The 23,740-nt window shown below is 36.5% G+C and overlaps 1 protein-coding gene across 3 annotated transcripts in view; it reads left to right on the top strand.

Moving 5' to 3' along the window:
• Clvs2 (clavesin 2) overlaps positions 1 to 23,019 on the top strand; it is an 82,783-nt gene extending 59,764 nt beyond the window's left edge. For all 3 annotated transcript variants that reach the window (XM_057763243.1, XM_057763242.1, XM_057763241.1), the window contains exons 4-6: positions 890 to 1,000; positions 11,794 to 12,014; positions 18,288 to 23,019. In XM_057763243.1, the coding sequence (XP_057619226.1) occupies positions 890 to 1,000; positions 11,794 to 12,014; positions 18,288 to 18,375 (420 nt within the window). In that variant the 3' untranslated portion in view covers positions 18,376 to 23,019. The remainder of the gene's footprint in view (positions 1 to 889; positions 1,001 to 11,793; positions 12,015 to 18,287) is intronic.
• Positions 23,020 to 23,740: the final 721 nt, after the last annotated feature.

Genomic DNA, 23,740 nt, shown 5'->3' with positions numbered 1-23,740 from the left:
GTTTTAATGTACCTTAGTTTGCATTTTAATTTAATTTTTGAATTTTGGCTAGCAGAGGAGCACAAGCTATGGGGGGAGGCCTGCCTTCCTTCCTTCCTTCCTTCCTTCCTTCCTTCCTTCCTTCCTTCCTTCCTTCCTTCCTTCCTTCCTTCCTTTCTTTCTTTCTTTCTTTCTTTCTTTCTTTCTTTCTTTCTTTCTTTCTTTCTTTCTTTGTTTCTATCTTTCTTTCATGCAAGTTCCCAGGCTTGAACTCAGGCTGTCAAGTACCCTTAACCACATCCACTGAGTCTCTTTTTGACTTATTTATTTATTGTGTGGTCAGGGGTAGGTGGGTTCACCAGAGTGCACATTTGGAAGTCAAAGGACAACCTGCAGATTTTCTCCTTTCACCGTATGAGTCCCAGGGATTGAACTCAGATCTTGAGGCTTGGCAGCAAGCATTTTTTGCAGAGCCATCACACTGGTTACAAAATGCATTTTATATAATGCATTAGAAATGATTACTGAAGTCAATAAAATATCTGAACTTAAATATATCTTATTATAAGTATAAATAATTTAAATAAAACAACTATTCTACCTGAATCTGGTATTTGATACCTTTTCCTAATCAGTCTATTTATTGTGTTTCTGTTATGCTGATAATTGTTAGAAGTTAGCAGGCTTAAATTTCAGTCTGAAAGATATTGAAGTTTCTTTTACTAACCTGTTTTTGAGGATTCACTGTATTATGTACTCTTGGACTTTCTTCAGAGATTCTCACTGTGACAAGGCCTGTTCCTTTTTCTTTACTGTATATATTCACATAATGAAGTAACATGCAGTGTTTCTGGGACCATTCCATTGTAGAAGAGTCTGTACTGATTTCTCTACCTTTGTGTTGCTACAGGACAGCTTCCCCGCAAGATTTGGAGGAATTCATTTTGTCAACCAACCTTGGTATATCCATGCCCTGTACACTGTGATCCGGCCTTTCCTGAAGGAGAAGACTCGGAAAAGGGTACCTTTGCTTTTTTTGTTTTAAAAGTTGATCTCTGTTCCTGCCCACATTCAATGAGTTATGATGCACATATCGACTGTTGATGTCAGCCATGCTAGAATCTCTTCAGTCTTGTTATGTTAATATTCTGCATAGCAGACATGGGCAGATTTTTAGAGAGCTCATAAGCTTTCTAAATTCTCAACAGTGTTTCATGAATGGGATATTTGAAAATGAGCTTTCCTACTGTTTAACCAAATAATGAAGTATATTAGTACCTTCATATCACAATCTCACTATAAACCTCAGAAAACCCGGCTATTTTTCCATTTTTATTGGCACAATTAATTTCATGTAAGGTCTAGACACAAGTTATTATTTTATTTACTGACAAATGAGTGTGATTATTTCACAATATTTACTAAACTAAGTAAATCTTGTAGAATCTGATATATCTGCGTAGTGACTGTCATGATCCATGAGAGGTTTTGAAAACATTGCTGATGTGTTGAAGTTTTAATATTTCTCTAAATAGCATGTTATATGATTTTCCTAAGATTGAGTTTTATCATACGAGGATGGTAATAAATATACATAAAAGAAAATCATGACTTTTCTGGAACTATAATAATTATTTGAATCATTTAATGCTAGCACCACAGTACATGGTAAATTGAATAGGCATGTTGACTGAACATAGATTTTAAAAATATTTTTAATTGTACACTATATCATTTTTTTTCATTTAACAGCTCTGTAAGGAATATTTAAAGTATTTTTCAGCTATTTATTTATTTAAACATATATGCATTTTGAGCAGTTCAGAAAAAGGTAAACATGTATCTTCTTTTAAAAATAATGCATCTTTGTGACGAAAGCATTCCAAATACTGTAGCTTAAAAAGCTGGACAGTGACTATAATTATCAAGAGTCATTGTACATATTTTTCTTATCCACCAGAGCTTGAATAACTTGTACCCACAGACCAACCTATTCCTAGCTCTTCTTTGCCAGCCTCTGATTACTGATTTTATGCTGAACTCTGAAAAGTAAATTTAGTTAACATGGTCTCCTATTTCCGAGCTTAAAAGGGAAGTCTGAGGATGGATAAGCAACTTGCTTCCCCACAGACGCAGTTGGGAAGTTGTAGAGCCAGAAAATGCCCTCAAAGCATCCAGTTCTATTTATCTCTGTGTCCTCGTCACCATCCAATGATTAGTGACACTCTGAAATATACTTACTTCTAAACCTATGCCAATGACAATAGTGTTGTGAATCTCAGTGATTAAGCCCTTCGTGTCTTCCAGTACTGCAAGTCCTCATTCTAAGCATGAAAGCTCAGTAATTATGTGTTCACATCAAGCATTAGGGAGCAGAGGGTTGACTGTGTATGAATTTGTTAAAAATATTCCAGTAGTTCAGGAGGAAGAACTCTGCAAACAACTGTAATTTATACTAAGAGTTGTTTCTACTGCTAAGCATGAAATCATGCATATTTTGGAGTGTTTAAAAATATAATGAAGTGCTCACAAATGCACCTTCAAGTTGTGTTCCATGAAGTGGTAATCAGGTTATTCAAAACATCTGCTGGGGATTTTAGCACAAATCCCACTTCTGTTTGTTCCCTCCTGCCACATGCTGTTCTCAGAGTATTATGTGTGTTTCATTTAATACTCAAAAATGCTTTAGAGAAAGTCATTTTTTTTTCATTTTATATGTTGAGAATGAGACTTAGTAGGTTAAACAAATCTGCTATATATTGCTGTTAGTAGATAGAAAAGCTAGAGGTTTAGGCTTATGTGGAAAATTCCACAGAGGGAGTAACAAAAGCACAAGTCTTAGGTGTGTATGGGTCTAAGATATTTAACAAAAGCAAAGAGAGCAGAAAATCTGGAGAATGAACTATGTGGGGAGGTAGTAAGGGACAAGTTAGAAGGAAATTTTGTTCATCAGATCTTATGTGGTTTTGACAGGCATTGCAAATGCTTTGATGTTCAATCAGTCTTATTGTGACATGATCCTTCTCTCTTGAAAGCATTTCTAGCCAGATGGAAGCAAGGCAACTGAATTCTACATTTTTTTTTTTGCATTTTTTTTAAACATACCAACCCCAGTTCCTTATCCCTCTCCTTCTCTCTCTCACCCTAACCTTCCCACTTCTTCCTCCCTATCCACTCCTCAGAGGGGGTAGGGCCTCACTTGGAAAGTCAACGAAGTCTGGCATATCAAGTTGAGGAAGGAACAATTCCCCCCCCCCACCCCCCCGACCCCATGTCAAGGCTGAGCAAAATACTCTACCATAGGGAATGGGCTCCAAAAAGCTAGTTCATGCAGCCGGGATAAGTCCCAGTACAGATCAAGCTGCATAATTGTTACCCACATTCAGAGGGCTTAGTTCCGTCCCATGGAGATACCCCAGCTGCCATTCCAGAGTTGGTGAGTTCCCACTAGCTTGGGTCAACTCTCTGTGGTATTCCTCATGATGATCTTGACCTTCTTTGTTCATATGATCCCTCCTCCCTCTCTTCAAATAAACTCCAGGAGTTCAGCCCAGTGTTTGGTTGTTGGTCACTGCATCTACTTCCATTAGTTAATGGATATAGTTTCTATGATGACAATTTGTGTAGTTACTAATCTGATTATAGGGTAAGGCTTGTGTGGGTACCATCTCCGCTGTAGCTGGGAGTCTTTGCTGTGGTCATCCTTTTCGGTTCCTGGAAATTTCCCTAGCACCAGATTTCTCCCCAAACTCATAATGGCTCCCTCTATCAAGATATCATTTTGATCTGCAATTCTCTGATGGTGAAGAATGTTGAGCAAATTTTAAAATGTCTTTCAGCCATTTGATATTCTTCTGTTGAGAATTCTCTGTGTAGACCTGTACTCCATTTTTAAAATTGGCATATTTGGTATTTTGGTTTCTAGTCTCTTGAGTTCTTTATGTAATTTGGAGTTCAGCCCTCTGTCATGTGGGGTTGGTAAATATCTTTTTCCATTGCGTAGGTTGCCATTTTGTCTTATTGACCTTGTCTTTTGCTTTACAGAAGTTCTTCAGTTTCAGGAGTTCCCACTTATTAATGGTTGCTCTCAGTGTGTCTGCTACTGGTGTCAATATTTAGGAAGTGGCCCCCTGTGTCCATGCATTCAAGGCTATTTTCCACTTTCTCTTCTGTCAGGTTCAGTGTGACTGGATTTATGTTGAAGTCTTTGATCCATTTGGACTTGAGTTTTGTGAATGAGTAATAAATAATAAATTTACTCTTCTACATGTTGACATCCAGTTGTTCCAGCACCATTTGTTTAATATGTTTTCTTTTTGCCACTGTACAATTTTGGACTCTTGGTCAAAAATCAGGTGTTCATATGTGAATTAATATCAGGGTCTTCAGTGTGATTCCATTGATCCATATATCTGTTTTTATGCCAGTACCAAGCTTTTTTTTTTTTTGTTTTTCGAGACAGGATTTCTCTGTGGTTTTGGAGCCTGTTCTGGAACTAGCTCTTGTAGACCAGGTTGGTCTTGAACTCACAGAGATCTGCCTGCCTCTGCCTCCCAAGTGCTGGGATTAAAGGCATGTGCCACAACCGCCCAGCCCAAGCTGTTTTTTATTACTATATCTCTATAGTAGAGCTTGAAGTTAGAGATGGTAATGCCTCCAGAATTTCCTTTATTGTACAGGATTGTTTTTGTTATCCTGGGTTTTTTATTTTTTCATATGAATATGATTATTGTTCTTTTGAGGTCTGTGAAGAACTGCATTGGGATTTTGATGGACATTCCATTGAATCTATAGATTAGTTTTGGTAAGGTTGGTATCTTTGCTAAGTTGTTCCTACCTATCCAAGAGCATGGAAGATCTTTCCATTTTCTGATATCTTCTTCAATTTCTTTCTTAAAAGACTTAGAGTTCTTGTCATACAGGTCTTTCACTTGTTTGACTAGAGTTACCTCTGGATATTTTTTTGTTATCTGTGGCTATTGCAAAAGATGATATATCTCTATTTTCTTTCTCAAACTATTTATTATGTATATATAAGAGGACCACTGATTTTTTTGAGTTAATCTTGTATCTTGCCACATTACTGACAGTATTTATCAGCTGTAGTAGTGGCCTGGAAGAATGTTTGGTGTCAAATATGTATACTATCATACCATCTACAAACAGTGGAAGTTTGACTTCTTCTCTTCCAATTTGTGTCCCTTTTATTTCCTTTTGTTGTCCTATTTCTCTAGCTAAAATTCCGAGTACTATATTGCATTGACATTGAGAACGTGGACAGCCTCGTCTTGTTCCTGATTTTGGTAGATTGCTTTGGAACGCCACAATTTTAATAAAAGTTACATGACTTGAAGATTTTTATGTACAATAATTAAAGGTTAAATTCCTTTAATTTTTACTTATATGATGAACTCATGTGACAAAGGTATTTTATTCTTACTGGCATTAAAGTGATACCCAGTCATTATTCAAGCACCTCATATTGCTAACAGTATAAATACATGTTCTGAAAAATCTGCTAAAAGAAAAACTTAAGGAGATTGGGAGCCTTCCTCTACAAACCCAGAGGTACAAGAAATGGCTACAACTTCATTTTCCTAAATTAAGTTAAATGCTAACATAACAGAATGCTGAAAATTTCTCTGTTCAATATTATGAATTTTCTTCACATAATTTCATCAATGCCTGGAATTTTCATACCAAGCTTTTTCCCATCCACCATAACCAATGCCTAATGTTCTCATGGTTCAGTGCAGTGTTAATTCCTGGAGTTAAGTTTTTCTCTTTTTTTTTTTTTTCGCCTATTTTGCTCCTATATTGCCAGTCAAATAAAGGCATTGCTGCTGACTCTGGAAAGCAAGGGCTCAGGTTCAACTCATCACCCCACTTTGACCTTGAACAGGTCTCTCCTTATGGTTTTGCCACCCTCTGAATAAAGTTCTTCATTAACTAGCACAGAGTTTTTTTCTTGTCCTCAACACAGTGGGTTCCAAATTCTAAACTTTACTGATTCTCAGGTTTGTGTCACTTTTTCCCTTTCTCTTTCCAGTCTCCCGATGTAGTTTATTTGATGGCATAAATGGCACAGGAAAATGAATTAGAAAGCAACATAAACAGTTTTCAGGGTAATTCTTAGTGCTGTGAAGCAGAGGAACCCATAAAGATCAGACATCTTTCATATCAGAAGAGCAAAACAAAACAAAGAAAAACAAAGGAAGTCAATAATAAAACTTCAATAGATACTCTTAACATAAAACTATTCAAGAGACCTCCCCAAAAAAATGAAAAAGAAAAAGAAAACCTCTAAGAGCAAACATTTCCCTGTTGAGCAGTCGTGATGCATTCCTGATGCCAAAATCAGAAGATCACTTTACACTTAAAGTTATGAAGGAGTATCTTTTTAGGATATTAATAAACTATTGGTTTTGAGAAACGGTGGTGTGATGATTTGTAAATTTTAAAAGCTGTATGTATATATCTCAACTCTAAGTAAATTAAGTATTATGTTAGCAGGTGAATGTTGTTTAAAACACATGATACAGAAAACATTGATACTTGCTTACGTGTAGGCAGGAACAGATAGTTGAAAGTGTTCACCATTTGATGGCTTCACACCAAGGGTATTTATGAACAAAGACTATAGAATAGTGACTCATTATTGGGGACCTCTGGGTGCCAGCCTCAGTGTCCCCTTCAGGGCTCAGAAGAAGACACACAACAAGCATGGGACTTAGATCTGAGGGCAAAATCAACTCTCCACTATGTACTTTTCTGCATCAGTTTCTTTATTCTTCTCTTTCTGTTCTCCTCTTATTCTGTAAAGTTTCTAGTTTATATACACATGCAAAACAAAGGCAATTTCCTGAGCTTGGATGCCCCTTTATCTTTGAAGGTCCCAAATGTGATCTATATGAAAGAGTCCTTTCCTGACTACATGTTCTGACAAATGGAAGAGAGTCGTAGAGAGGTGGCTTCTAACATATCTCTGGGAACAAAGTGGAGATTAGACTGTGGAACCAAAGTTATTGACTGTGTGACTAAATTTCCCACTGAAGGTCTCACAAAGGGTGGGGGGATGACCAAATATACCAGTACATGGAAAAGAATTGTGCCCAATAATCCATACTCTGCTGAATCTTGCACCAAGGAAAAGTGCTTATAGCTTTACAAGAGATCCATTATGAGAATGAGTCAGTATGCAGAAGGTGGTAGGTCTAGCACCTTGCAAACTGGGTTTATCTCCGTCAGAACGCACTCATTCTGGTGGATTAGCTTTCTGCTATATCAGCTGAAATATCACTGCATGATTTCTGCAGACCACCGGAGTTCATAAATATATTGAGGCAGAAATATTCAAGAAGAAGAAAGATGCACTACAAATACTCTAAGGCAGCAGTGGGAGATAGATTAAAAAGAATAGATCTTGTAGGAAATATGGGGCTATACAGGGTTTACTTATTGCAGGGAATAGAGTGGTCAGTGGTGGATTGTGGGCAGAGTGATGTAATCTGGTATATGTATTGTCATGGCCATTCTGGCTGCCATCTTAAGAGCATTCTGAAGAAGAGTGGCAGCAGGACGACCCAGGAGATCTGAGCTGTGGTATAATACAGTGGAAGGTGATTTTAGTAGTGGGGCTATAGCTACTTTGAGTGATATCACCATTTTTTTTTTTTACAATTTGGGTATGTAATAAGTGAAATATGATTCATTTGTATTGGTTTGAGAAACAGGAAAGATAACCAAATCTTTACTGATACTAAGAATAAGGAGAAACAGTTTGGCGGTAAGATTTTTGAGTTCAGTTTGTACCTTTTGAATTTAAGACATCCATTGAAAAGTGAAGTGAAAATACCAAAGAGAGCGAATGAGAGAGAGAGAGAGAGAGAGAGAGAGAGAGAGAGAGAGAGAGAGAGAGATCATTCAAATATAGAGTTAAAGATAAGTCTGGATTCAAGACACTGGTTTTTAGAGTATAGTTAGTATTATAAATCTGCAGATTGAACAGAATCAACAAAGATGGTAGTTTATGAATAATAAATCTGGTTTAAAAGTAGAGTCTACTTGGGCATGATAGTACATGCCTTTAATCTCAGCACTTGAGAGGCCATGGAAGGTGGATCTCTATGAGTTCATGGGCAGTCTGGTATACCCAATGAGCATAATGGATTCCCAGTCAACCAGGCTATGTAGTGAAACTTTGTCTTAAAAAAAGTTATCAGCAAAGAGGATTAAAGAAGAACGTAGTTCTGTAAGGGTTGTGTATAAATGAGATGAAAATTGGACATTGAATTCATCAGGGAGAGCGATATGAACAAAAGGTGATACCATGTAGTGTTAAGAGATTGGGTAGAAATGGGCTGGGCTTATAAAATGTTAGAGGTGAGTATTTGGACAATGCATAAAAACAACTTCCCTTGTGAGTTCTGCTGTTAATAAAGAGTTGGAGCTAAGATAAGAATCAAAGCGCCAAGGGAGTTTTTATGCATCTGTTTGCAAGGTATTGAAGACAGCAAGCTTTTTTTTTCCTCCTCAGATGGGAGAGATTGATGTTTTAATATGGGAAAAATGTGGGTAATTGTTGGGAAATAAAATTGGGTTGAGAAAAGAGAATAGCTCTTGTTTTGCTCGTGTAATGGTTGGTCTTTGTGGGAATTATGCTGTCTCTATTCTAGTGGTGAAGCAGAACACATGGGCACAGATGCTGGTGGGTGGATTGCAGCTGAGTGCCCTATTTCCTCAGTGAGAGTGGAATCAAGGCCAATGCTGAAAGCGATGCTGAGGGAGGAGGCAGCAGAGAGTTGCAGAATTTACTGCTCTAAGGGTTGTTTTTAACCACAACACCTTCCTTCATGACTCGATGGAGGATTCTGTTATGATGAAACACATCTGATGCTTTCAGAGTTAGAGAGCTGGTATGACAAGGGTTTTGAAACTTAGATTCTTTCAGGGGAAATAATTTCAACTGAAGAATATTAGTATGTATGTGTGTGTTCCATACATCATACATGCATTCATACATAAATATATACATACATACATACATATATGATGCACATGCATGTGAGCATGCATGCACGCTTGCACACACACACGCACACACACACAGGCTGTGTGGTCTTAAATTGCAGTGGGAAGATGTTATATTTTCAATTAACCTGGTTTATGGGTGGTGCAGCTGGCATCTTCCAACACTGCAATTGCTTATTAAAGAATCTGATTGTTCTGTACACTCGCCAATGTTTGGCTGACACCTGTTTCTAGTCTTCCATAATTTGTTAAGAATAATAGCTGATTGGTAATTGCAATTTCTCAAAATTTGCCTGATGTTAAAGATATATTTTCCTATATATTTACACGTGTAGATTCTAAAGATACAGAGAACAAATATGAATGTGCTAGTTAATCTATTCATCTTGGACCCAAAATGTGAAATTAAGTTACCTATAAACTATACTTTCAAAATAAATATTACAGAAATTTGCATGGGATGGTGATGTGAGATTACTCTCTGTATGCAAAGAATATGTTTTATTGTCATTGGTTAATACAGAAGCTGCTTTCAGCCAATGACTTAACAGATATAGCCAGGCTGGATAAGATATATAGAGAGAGTAGGCAGGGTCAAAGAGACTCCATGTAGCCACCAGATGAGGAAGATGCCCATGCACTGAGACAGTAAACCACAACCTTCATAGTAAAATATAAAATAATAGAAATAGGTTAAGATGCAAGAGCTAGCTAGAAATATGCATAAGCTAATAGGTCAAGAAGTGTTTTAATTAATACAGTTTCTATGTGATTATTTGGGGTCTGGGCTGCTGGGAACAAACAAGCAGCCTTCATCAACAGGATGTTAGTGATGCTTTTTGATCAATTTATAATTTAGTGATGATAGAATGAAAATGAAGTAAAGTGAGTTACAATTTAAAAATCTCTTGTTCTCGGAGGGGAATGAAGGGTCCATAGCTGATGATGAAAGCTTGATTATAAAGGAAGACTTGAGAGAAACATAAATTTTTTAAACTTTTTAAAATTTAATTTTTGATAGTTTCACGTTTGTGCACATAGACATAATATATATATATATGCATACATATGACATATATGTATATACAGTGTATTCTGATTACTGTCACCCATTGTCTTTTTTCTATTTTCACCCCATTACCCACAGCCTCATCTCTCTATTCACTGAGTTAAACTAGGGCCTTCTTTGGGACCATGGGTTTGGAGTTATCCATTGCAGCCTTATCATCTCATAAGTGGACACGCAATTAATTGCAGAAGATATTGATCCTTGTCCCAGAACCTATTACTTTCCAATAATTCAGCAAGGAATGGGAGAGTCTTATAAGCGTCCATGATTGACTGTTGGCAGACCCCTATCTATTGCAATATAATTGCAGCAGTAGGAGATCATGGCTGCATTGACTGTGCAATGTCCAGAAGAAATTATTTCTCTGGCTATTCCAATCTTTCTGCCCTCTTTTCCACAACGTTTCCCAAACCTTAGGTGGAATAGAATAAATTGTCTTGTTTAGGGCTGAGCCCTCAATCATCCATTCTCAGTATCTGAAGCAACATTGTGTCCCTATATTCACTACCATGCACGGCAAAGAGGAGTTTATCTGGTTAAAAACTGAGAGTGGTATCTATGGCTAAAACATACACATTTGTATACAGATATAAACATAAATCATTAGAAGGCAGTTGGGCTCTGTGTCATGTCAAAAAATGCTAAGAAAAGCATACACAGAACCTTCTGAAACTATGAAAACTAGTCAACATGTAGGAAGCATTCAGCTCAGTTCTAGCTTGCTTTGTCTATATCTTGAAACCTCAGTGTATCATGTCTTCTCTAAAAGTCTTATTAATAGTGATGCAAATTGGCTATTAACTACTGAAAATAAGTTTTTGTTCACTGATAAAATCTTATTTTAGTCAAAGGGTTGTGAATTAATAGAATTCTAATATTTGTATTGTTGAAAACATTTAAAATAAAATAATTTAAATGATTCTTAATAAAAATGTAGAAAGGGTAGCAACTGATGGAGGTAGCAAGTAATTCAAACTGTGCTCGAATTCATCTTCAGATTATAAAAACCCTATGTAGAAAATAATACCAATAATAAATTTACTTATGATGTTGCCATTTCAATTCACTGTTCTACTTTCATTTAGACAATGAATATAGAAATCTCTAGGACAGAGGATTTTGGCAATAATGCAGATCATGTGTCCTTTGAGATGCGGGCCTCACTCAGCCATTACTTATGAGGATACTAATCAACTTTCCCTTATAGTATTCACTTCAAATTATAAAGCTAAAGTAGAATAGTTACAGTATTTTTATTTTCATTGACAATAATGAGAAATTGATATGGAGGCAGCTTTTGGTCTGGATAACTTGGAAAGTTCTGGAATTAAAAAATCCCTTGTGAGAAAAAGTTGATTGAATAGCACCATTACGTATTTCAACAGGTTTACAAAGGTGATGTGAAACTTAGAATATTCTGTTCATAGTTCTTATAAAGAACCAGAAAAACCAAACTTGTAATTCTAGGTCTTTAGCCCAGTAGCTATCTGACCTTCTAGAAACTAATATTCCTGCTCCTCAGGACTTTTATATGAAATGTTAGATAATCATACAATCTTGTTTACTTCATAGAGAAGAACTTACATGTTGTAAGAGACACATAAACCTTCTATATTTGCTTTTCTAGCCTCTCCCCTTCCCACCAACCTTTATGTGGTATTTAGTTTTCTCTATGTGTTTTTTTTTTTCCCACATCTGTCACCTTGCATTTATAGATATTCTTGCACGGTAACAACCTGAACAGTCTACACCAACTAATCCATCCTGAGATCCTGCCTTCTGAGTTTGGAGGAATGTTGCCCCCATATGACATGGGGACGTGGGCAAGAACCCTGCTAGACCATGAGTACGATGATGACAGCGAGTACAACGTGGACTCCTACAGCATGCCTGTGAAGGAAGTAGAAAAGGAACTCTCCCCCAAATCCATGAAGAGGTATGCTCCAATCCACTGGGAAGTCGGTAAAGCTCCCGGGGAAGGGACACTGAGTTTGACCTCGTAATTTTCATGTGTGTGTCTCATTTCCTTTCTAATAGAATTTTAAAGTCTTGCTGTGACAATGGCATTTTATAAGTACATAAAGTCCACTTGATCACTTAGGAAAAAAAGTTTTATGGGTCATGTAGACAACTACAAGACACACACACACACACACTTTGAAAACTACAATCAAGCTTGTGTTACTTGCTCAATCTTTCTCTTCGGTCTTTGTCTAAAGGTAGCCATTTCTGTCCCAACCTCACAGGTTTAATCATCATAAGGTTCATTATTGTGTTACAGTCCCTCTTCCTGTTTTGACTCATAATGCTTTATGCTGTTTCTTTCAGTTAGCGGGTGGAGGAATTGCATATGTATGCTTGCATAATTGCTCTGCCTCTGAATCCTGTAGCAAACGATATTACTTTGATTCTCAGACTTCCCTGGCCCCAGCAGAGTGCAGCTTAACGATGCTAACAGATCACACAAGTCTAATCACTATCAACAGAAGTATGTGGTGTTCTGCTACCTCTCGAAAGATGCAGACATTTCACTTTTCATGACAAACCCTATCTTGCATCTTGTTTTTTTTTTTTTTTTTTCATGGAGGTTTCATGGTTCTTTGGTTAAAGCATTGATTCAGGTAGTATCAAGCAAAATCCTAAAGAGTGAATCTCCCCCTCCCTTCCACTCTTTCTTTCTCGTCCTTCCTCCTTTTCTGCTCCTGTGTCTCTTTGTCTCTATGTCTCTGTCTCTGTCTTTCTCTCTCTGTTTCATGTGTGTATGAACATGTACATGTCTTTGTGCATGATGTTTGTAAATGATGTTTGCTCACTACCGGCAGCTGTACACCTCCTGGAAGTAAAAGGAAAGAACTGGGGAATTTTTCACTGCTACCTATCATTTTCTTACTTGTTAGCAAATTTGTTTTAAAGCTTACGTTAGGTTTCTTAGCTCCCTTCACTTGGCAGCCTTATACAGTAATTATCAGCAAACCTGAGGGTTCATTAACCTCCTGAAGTGATTGTTGATAGGTTGCTGAGGATTCTCTTTGGTACTGAGTTGCCTTCAAAGCCTGCATGTGTGTAATTAAATGGGTATGTGTGTGTATTTACACAGTGTTTCTCCAACTCTAAAAGGGTTCCTAAACAAGAATGCTGAAAAAGTAAATGTCTCTGGATAACAAAAGTAATTCTACTAACAATTGTTATTATATTCTAACACTTATTACATATTTATCATAAAATGGTACTTAATGTTCTGCCTTTTAGTTCTCACAGAAAACTTGTTAAAATAATGTATTCTCAGTGCTTTCCCATTCCGTGTGTGTGTGTGTGTGTGTGTATGTGTGTTGAACAAGGCTCATCTGGAGACTTTCAGATTGTTGACAAAAAGTCGGTTCACTCTTTTATGACAGTGTGACAGTAGTGGCCTCTCTGGACGTGAACGTTATAAAGCTTAAGAGACAGATGTCTCTAATGGCCCCTAGTTTCTGCTATTAACAATGCCCTTTCCCTTGATTTTTTTCCTCCTGTGACAGTTTTATTCACACAATTCCATCACATCCCATGAATGCATTTCTCTCTTCAGTCCAGCAGCACCTCTGTCACTCACAGTTTGTCTTTTCCCTTCCCAAGAATTATCAAATTGCATTCATAAATTCCACTGTTATCTGATTCCCTTTCCCTTGTTTATAATCTGCATGGAAATACAAACATCCTTTATGTCATACACAACTCCCATTTAAATGCAAGTGACTGATAATTGTATCAAGACTAACAACACTTTAAGTCACTGTATCATCTGGGCCTGCTGTATTTCTCCACTACGTTATTATAGCAACTTCCTCCCCTACCTTCAGATGCAGCAGCCTTCTCTCTGTTCATCAGCTTCTCCAGTTAGTCCCTCTCTAAAGCCTTTACTTGACATCTCTGGCTTGAGTTCGTTTTCCACATATCTTGAAATGTCTGGTACCCAGCGCGGGACCTCCTCAAAAGGGTCTTTGCTCCCTTTTTCAACCACTCAGTCTTAACCATTTCTACATGCTACTCATTCCAGTCATTCCATATCAAACAGTGTTCTTCTAAATTCTTCTTCCTATCATTTACCAATGTAATGACTGGGGCTAGTTTGTTATTTACTCTATAGTATGAACTTTGTGAAGATGATGGTGGATGTATTCCTTCTGTTCTCTGAATTCCTTGTTCCTGGAGGAAGTCTTCTTCCATGGTGGCCCACTACATGCCAGCTGAGTGAAAGAGTGTGTTGTTTTCTGTCTTTCAATGGCTGCCTAAGGTCAGTATTCATAACTAATAGGCAACAGCTGAATCTACTGTGACTAGTGGTGTCTATGTGTTTTGCCTTTGTTAGCTTTTATTCTGGTTGTCAGTAGTTGCTATGTAAGAAATCAAAACATATTGCTGGCTCCCACTGAGCACCTAAACTGAACAGTCCACTATTAGCCCATGACCCCATAATTGTATGCTCTGCATTTAACCTTGTCACGGGAACATGCTTTGGATGGAGTAACATCTCCTTGTTAGATAAGCTGTGTAGCCCTAATTTGAAGTCAGTTGGGATTATGTTTCTTTACTCCAATTCACTGGGGCATTTTCTTTCTTGAAGAGCAGGCTTTCTAGCTCATCCACCATGCCATTTGTTTGTTTTGCTGCTGATGGGAGCTGATCAGAACTTTAAAGGTTCTTGTTCATTAGTGAGTGTTTATAGCATTTGAAGGTTTTTCAATCCTATTGGCGTTGTCTTGCTGTGTGAATTTGTTGGGAAGAGAAGAACATGATCAGCTGAAAAGATGCAAATTTCACTAGAGCATGCCTGTCTTCAGTGCTGGGAATGTTTTGTATCTTACACTTCTAGGCCCTAGGCTAGTACCTGAGAACATGCAGCAAGACTAATACTACAGTTTTGTCAAAACATAAGTAATCTCTCAGTGATGATATTTGAAGGCGTAAGTCACAAAACAATCCCATACCAGTTTGGAATTATGATTAATAAAAGGGTTATTTATTTAAAGGAAAAACTTACAAATCACCATTCTAGATAACAGCCCTCTGAAGAATCAGGAAAATAGTCTAGTAACGGGAAGCAGAGTCTGAATCAAGAGAGGGAGTGCATGGCTACCACTGCTTTTGAAAGCAAAAGAGATCATGCCCAAGTGGGCTAGTATCTTAAAGGCTATTGGCTGAAGGAGCAGAAGGAGCTCCCGCAGCAGATATTCCAAAGAAAATGGACTCTCCCTCCTTTATAAGTCATCAGTTGTCAATAGTATCTCAGTGAGTGGTGGGACTTCATGAGTTGCCCCAATCCCAACTCTTACAGTTCATCCATGCAGAGACGTTGCCTGGCCTGGCCTATTGTTATCTAGGTTTTGTGCATGCAGTCACAGCCACTGTGAATTCATATGACCTGAGCAGCTGTTTCCTGCAGATAATCATTTTGCTGAAAGGTATGAACACTTCCTACTATGTGTCAATCTGTATTCTACTGACTTGCAGAAATTCATACTCTTGCTTCTTGCAATTAACTGACAAGATAGTACTTGTCTGATCTTATTTATAAGAAGGGTAAGAGACAAGAAGGAGAGTGAATTCCAGTTCTAATTTCAGTGAACAAATAATCATATTCGGTGAGCTACTTCCTTAGCCCTTTCTGTTTGTCATGTGTGTGAGGTTTAGGTATGCGTTATTATATTTTATCTTCACTATGTTAATGTAAAGAAGAGGTTCTCCCCCACTTTTACATATATAATATATGTAATAATGATATATGTAATATATAATAATATATAAGAATATAATCTTAGGCCTTTTAATAGCTTTCCCATGGTTGAAAGGTAAGCAAATCGGCTATAGAAGCAACTGGAATTGAAATACTTGTTTCTGAAGTCTAGGTCTAAAATATTTTATTGCATCCCATTATAGCTGCATAATTGCCGCATACATAAATATTGACAAATTTAACTTTGTTTTCGTGTTGTATATGCTTGTGTATATAATGTGTGTATGTGTGTGGGTACTTGTGTAGGTGCATGTGTATGTGGGTAAATATACATAAGTATGGAGGCCAGAGGTCAATGTCAGGTGTCTTTCTTGACAGCTCTTACCTTTGTGTTTGATACATGGTCTTTCGTTGGCTCTGGAGATCACCAATTTTACTACCCTGGCTGGCCATTGAGCTTCAATAATCCTCTTATCTCTGAATTCGCAGTTGGAGTTAGAGATACTGGCAAATTTTCAGCTTGTCCTTGTATGCCGAGGATCCAAACTCTGGTGCTTATATTTGCATGACAAGCATTTTACAAACAGTGTCATTTCCCCAGACCCTAACTTGTTTTTATTACTGAAATAAAATATCTAGATATACATAGCAAGTTAATGGTAGACAGTTTCCTACATCATGGCTGGAATAAAATACTTAGGAAGAATTGTGATTGTACACAATTCTCTCATAGAGAGAATTCCACCCCCTCCCTCACAGAAGAGAGTAAGAATAAACCCCAGACTAAATAGTAATACAACTGGGGCAGCTAAGTACCAAAGACAACACTATCTTTTTGAGTGTAGTTTTTTTTTTTTTCTCTTGTGAAATTGCTGTGCAATTGGGGCCAACATTTACCCACCAACAGTTCTGAAAACTGTAATGCCAGAAAAAATAAAGTAGCAATTTAATTCCAATTCAGACAATATATTTTATTTAAACTGAAAATAATGTATGTGTATATCTGGGAGTGTGTTTTAACAGAATATTATGGTAAACACAGCTTTGGATTTTACCTATTGGAGATGATTAAGGCAGTTCAGAGTCTGAATAGTAGATGTAGTCTTATGGTATTTTGTGTTTTCCTAAATCGTACTCTATATTTCTTGTTGTTTTTCATTTGAATGTTTAATATCATTATTATTTGTATGAAAATTCATTAGAAATTGAGACAGCAAAGTCTTACTATGCATCTAACTCTGTGATCCTCTACTCTGCCTCTCCCCTTTTCTCTCTGCCTTCTTTTCCTCCTGTTCTCCTCTTTGTTCATCATCCTTTTCTCATGAAAACACACAGAGAAACACAGAAGAGTTTAATCAGTCTGTTTTGCAAAATCTGGTGTCTATTTAATATTTAGAGAAAAGAAAATTTAACTAAGAAACGGACCATCTCCCCACTTGAAAAAGAACCTTCATTTTCTTTTCTGAAACAGGATTGTTTATTTAAATAAATGGAGCATTTGTTGGTGAATCTTGTGCTTCTTGAAAACATAATTAGTTCCATTGCACTCTTTTTATTAGCATGTGCAATTGTAATTTAGCTGAGAGTCTTCCTTTTTGGGAGTTAATGAAGTCTGCTAAGAGGCACATTGCTACAGCAAAAGGCAATTGGCTGGAGTTCATCAGTGTGGAAGAATCCATTACCAGCGAGGGCTCTAAAAGGGCAGTTCCTTCTTAATGCCATAGCCATTGAAAGGGCATCTTCCTGCCACAATATTAGCATGTGTCATTGTTCTCTCTTCTTCACATTCTCATGCAGTTTCCTAATGATGAACGGGTATAGAATCCCACCTTGCTATCAAAAGAATTTATATATGGGGGGTTTTGAAATTGTGTGCTTTCTTATTTATAGAATCTTCCTGCCCAAATAAGCCTTTTTATTTTAAACATCTTTAAATGTTTTCTGATGTGTTCAAATATATGTTTTATTTTATTTGGATTTTTCTAGTGGGAAACTTAACATAATTACATTCAAATTCTGATTTTTTTGGTTTGGGTGGTGATGTAATAATTGAAAATGAGAGATGATTATGATTAAAAATGAGTTACAGTTATTTTGGATTTGTTCTATGGGTTATTTTAAGGCAGGAATTCAGCCTCATACTGATGTTGAAATCATCATCAAAAGCACCTATCATTTCTTTTTCTAATTGGAAATTTTTTATTAGAAATTATTAGAAAATTTCAGTGTAGTAGAGAGAATACGCTTGCTCAGCTGTCAGGACAACATTACTCCTATTATTTTCTGCTCAGAACCTCTTGCCGCTCACAACCCAGGAAGCCAGAGGGAATCGTTTGCTCACTCTGATGCCGTACTCTAAACGTGTGGTATCCGCAGTTCATAAATCCCTTGATGAGGCTCCTGGTCCTGGGAGAAGCAGTGGGGGAAAGCTGGAAGATGATGCCATGCGGTTAATCCTGGGAGCTAACTCCTTGCCCCTGGTTTCATTCTTTCTAGATCACAATCGGTGGTGGATCCCACAGCCCTGAAGCGCATGGATAAAAACGAAGAAGAAAACAGGCAGCCTTTACTTTCTCTGGACTAAGAACTTCTCCACTTCTCCCCCACGGATTAGAAATGGGAGGTATTGGCTTTCAACAACAGGGACAGCACTGTGGCATCTACCTGCTGGAAAACCTTATTCATGTTAATGTAGCATAATGCATAAGGCACCTGGCTTCCACATTTGCCTAAACCATGGGTGCCCCGGGCTAGATTTTAAAAAGTCAATAATTTATTCTGTAAGTGCCAAGTTCTTTGTAAATACAATATAGTCTTCACATCAAGTTTGTAAATTTTGGTAGTAAAGTAATTTGAGAAAGATTGACTCACAAGTTTGAGCCAGTGAAATGGACTATAAAAAGAAGCATAAAGACACATACACTATGAAATTTAATTAAATGTATCCCTGTTTCCTATGAAGCCATATTTCTGCTATCATAGTGAATTGTTTCATCGTTTTTCTCTGAAACACTGTCAATATTTAAACATACTTTGGGCACAGCAAACAATTATTCCAGGAAATTGTTATGATTAATGTTTTCCTGTTTAGTGATTTTCTTTTCAGAGGAGGTATTATACGACCATCCCTGACTGCATTCTGAAGAAAAATAGTGGATGAGGATCTGGTGAATGAAAAACCTCGATGTTTCTCTGTTCTTTGATTCACAGAGTCTTGTAGAAAAATGCTTTTCTCCACTCAAGACACAGCATTCTGATAGAGAATGGATATTTGTCTAAACTGTTGCTTTCACAATGTCCTCTTTACTTAAGAGTCCCATTGTAATCCTTGTCTGGTGTACTTAAGAATATTTTCATCCAAAATTTGACTAAAAAAAGATGAACTAGTTCCTGAATAATTTCAACATTCAGCATTGAACATAAAGTTTATCCCTTACAAATAGGGGCTAATTTCAAATCATTGTGTACTTGTTAAAAATATCAATATTCACATAACATATATTTTCATTGAGTTTCAATAAATTCTTGATATGATAGGCATTGATATATCATGGAAAATAACTTTCAGTGAAGTAAAGAAAAAGGAAAACATAAGACAGACCTCAGGATACCTATTCAAAGGATTTCATATATCAGAAAATGAAATCTGGATTATGTGGCACCTTAACGAGTGTGTTTTTCCTTTTTAAAGACACCATGAATCTCCATATATCATAGATAGCAGGCAATAAAAAGCAAAAGAGTTTTTTTTTTTAAATTTAAGTTAGCATGTTCTTTTATGCTCACATTTTTTTGAGAAAAGATTAAAAGTACATGATATTTGACAGATACTTTGAGAGTACTGGAAGGCATCTAAGACAGCATACAGCAGTTTAAGTCTAGACTCAAATTTGTGTATGATTTAAAGTTTTATTTCATAAATTATATAATTATAGCCTATGTTAAACATCTTAATTTAAATTTCAAATTCCTGCGTAAAAAGGCAAGATTGTTATCACTTTCCTGGCACGGTGAATTTTGAGATTGAGAACTTACCATTTTTATTTTAAAAAAATTATCTTCAATAACTTTTGGAAACTAGTACAAATAAAGTCATATAAGAGCCTTGATACACACATATGCCAACATTTCAAAAATCCAGTTTCAATCATGCTGCTCAAAATCTCAAAGTTGAATCAACACACCAGTCTAAAGTAACATGGGCTGTCTAATGATTATAAAATTGTAAAGATTATGAGTTTTTGAAATATACTTTAAAGATATTTTAAGAATGACAACTTTCAGCTGAATTTAGAATAATAGTGATTATCTGGGTATTCTGTCTATCCTTGTAGCCGAAACTGAAATGAAATGGGAATTAAATGCCAGGGCAATTCTACTACGTAATAACTGATGCACCAATAAGTGATGTGTGTTTTTCTTTGTCTACCTGACATACTTCTATAGTCCTGGACTTTTCTCATGTTGTAAACATGCATCAGGCAGAAGTCATTGAAATAAAAGAAGACTAATGTACGCATAGACTGTCAATATCATTCTCTTGACATTCACTGTTTGTTGACAGTTTTCAGAGTTTTACCAGCTTCAGATGTCATCCAGCATGGCCAGCATCCTTCTCCAACTGTAAAGTTACTGTCACATAAAAATAACTAGGATCATCCACACTCTCTCCCAATTCATATTTGGAAAACTCTCATTGGCATTGCCAAGCGTCTGCTCCTCTTTAAATGAGCAACTGAAAGTTGGCTAGATGGTGTGCAATATTTAAAAAAAAATGAATGAACAAATTAAAACAATGATGTCTTTTGATTTTCTAGCAATGGTTTTGAAGCTGCTTAGTCAAGGGATATTTATTCAAATTCATAAATTTTCCCCTCAGCATCAGCTAAAGCACGATTTAGGCAACTTTTCCCTATTGTAATGTTTTACATCATGTAGCGGTGTTTATGGTACATTCTCTAGTATATAAGCATGCCAGTGTTCTTTCACACTAGATGGTTCTAATGGCTGCTCCTCTTTCCTTTGAATCCTCTATTCTGTCATTTAAATGGTCTCATTTCCTTGACATTTATGAACTTTTACGAGATACCATATCAATTCGGAATAGGTCACTGCTTTTTAAAAAATGGTGCTGGGCATGGAACCCAGACCTGAGCATGCAGGCAGGTGCTCTACCTTTGAGCTCTATGCCAAATTTCCATTTTTTATATATTTTTTCACTGTGTCAGTCAAATATTTTCTTTCTTTCTGTTGTCTCAAGATTGACTGCTTCCGAAACTGGCTGAAAAATAAAGAGCTCTTTTTCTCATGTTCTCAGAAACATAGTTTGTTGGCTACTATATAAGATAATATGACAACATGTACTCTAGAGAATATGAAGAAGTGCCTCTTTAAAAGTGAACAAAGCATCAGTAACAACTTATTCAGTTTATTTGCACACTCTTCTAACAAAACCAACATGTTCTTCAGTATTGTAAGGGTAACATGTAGATATTTTTGAAGAAGAATATCTAAGGGTGTGGTTTAACAATGTTCATACAGTATTTGTGGTGCAAGATCAATGCAGTAACTTCATTCCAAATGCGATTTAACATAGAGTACTATGTTAAAGCAGGATAAAGGCATTAAGTAGAGTTTTTCAAGCAAGGTGTTGACGTGGGCGTGCATGATATTATTTCGGCAATAGTTTGCATTTGTGTAGGCACGCGCATTCCATAAGCCATTTCATAGAAAATGCTTATTTACACTATTAAAATTTCCATATCCCTAAGAAAGAAAAGCATGTAAGATGTCCTCTTTAGTGTATGTTTGCAGGTCACATAGTTAAACCAAGCATTTAAGGTTTTTGCAGCATTCTTAAGGGAACAGAATGGACTGTGTAGTACCATGAAAAGGAGAATCAGTTTAGGCCTCATGTTAGAAGGAAACCTTTATAGACATGGCAGGCTGTTTCTTTTTCTGCACAGAAATACAAGTTTATAGCCAGACCTATGGTCTGTCCTTTAAGGACATTTTATTAAGGAAATCTGATGAGAGACTTAATACTTCTGATGCTTTATTAAACCTGCCTGGTTGGGTTGGTTCATATTATTCCTTTGCTTCTGTCATTCACTGCATATTTATTAATGATTCCTTAAAATGTTACCATGAGCCATAATGGCATTCCAGAAAGATTCTCAACATACACAGTAAAGTGACCCACGTCTCAGCATGTGCTAGTTCAGCTTTTAGATGACATCAATAGGCCACAGGCAGATATTCCAGTTTAGACCTGCTGTGTGCACAGTAGCCTGAAATAGCTGTGTGCTCATCAAACCTTTGAGGCTGCCACTGGAAAGGGTACACATAAGGGGAAAATAGTGTTTTCTTGTTTTTAATTGAGAAAATAGATTCCTGTATGCTACTATAGTGATTGGTCACTATTGAGCATTTGAAGCTGCCACTGGAAGAGGCACATACCGGGGACAAATGGACTTTTCTTGTTTTCAGTTGAGAAAATTAGTGTCCTATAGACTACTGTAATGGTTGATCACTGCTTAGCACTTTAGATTGGGAAAATAGAAATACAAGCAAGTTTGAAGTATGAAATTATTAACTCATTGCCTTTGAAGTCTGAAGAAGAGCTTTCATACATTCAAGATTTTAGCTTATAAAAAAGCTAGAGGTTAGTTAGTGCCACACATAATGCTCTGAAGCTTGTTATTTGAGAAATACGGAAATAAATCCACCTAAACTGTAGGAAAATCATAAAACTGAGTTTCTTTGTAGTAAAATGCTCAAATTGGACCTTTTTTATTTAGAGGAGTACAATGTTATTGTAAAAATGAAGATCATTTAGAAACCAAATAGTTGTGGCTAAGATAACTGCACTTTACGGCAAGAGGTGGGAAGCGTTGACAGTGTTGGTGTTTGTCAGGGTTTGACATAGTTTCAGATCGCCACGCAAATATTTCTGCCCTTTCTGTTTTCAGAATTTTTGATTATGTAAACATTATTTTTTTGTGAATAAATTGGACCTACAGAAGACATAATGAAAATTTAACAACATGTTTAGCATGGACAAGTCCCAACCTATTTTGAAAAATCCCAATGATCTAATACATAAATGATTTGCATATCACAGGTTCAAGCCATTGTCTTATTTCTGATCTAGTTTTGTTTTACATTTTTGTGTCATTGCATGATGTTTTTAGTTGAAATTTTTATAATAAACAAAATAAATTTTAAAAATTAAAAATAAATAAAGCTCTAAATAAGTGTTTTGTCTCCAAAGTTCCACTAATATCTAAGACAAAATTATCCAAGTGTTTCAAAAGTACCAAACACTGTTTTATTGACTTAGATGTGATAACTGTTGCTATTATACATTGTTTGTGTTACACTACACATTATTTACTATTTGATCTCTTGGGAAGAGTTCTTTGTGGCAAAGCATTATGATAAAACATATCTCATACATTATAAGAGACAGGAATTCCTGCCAGACTTCACAAAGTTTATCATACACCTTGACATTACTGAAGATTTAAGACTGCTCTCCTACTGTGTGCTCAGGCTGCTTGTGTCATTTTCTTTTAAGAGAACAATGTAACAATCAACCTTACTTGTCTTGGATTTCCCATGGAAACAATTTGTCCAACCTAAGACAACGCATAGCTGCAATTTTAAGTTATGTACTCTTCCACGCCTCGAATATAGTTTGTAACGTTATCATTTGCTGACAGCAACAACTACAGAGATTGAAAACAATCTTCTAAAATGAATATCCACCGTACATTTGAATATTTGTTGAGAAACAATGATGTTCATGGTACTGTTTGTTATCTGATCAGCTGGGGTACGTTGGAGCCAATGCCTCAATCTCTTGTACAATTCTGTTGAAGATTTCTGGAAAAAAATCCTTCATTGCTTCTCCATTAGGTGTTCTCTACGCTGTTCAGAAAAGCTAG

Source organism: Chionomys nivalis, chromosome 2 (assembly GCF_950005125.1).
Source record: "Chionomys nivalis chromosome 2, mChiNiv1.1, whole genome shotgun sequence".
Classification (NCBI taxonomy): Eukaryota; Metazoa; Chordata; class Mammalia; order Rodentia; family Cricetidae; genus Chionomys; species Chionomys nivalis.
Note: the sequence above shows the minus strand (reverse complement) of the source record. Positions and strands in the feature narration are given on the sequence as shown.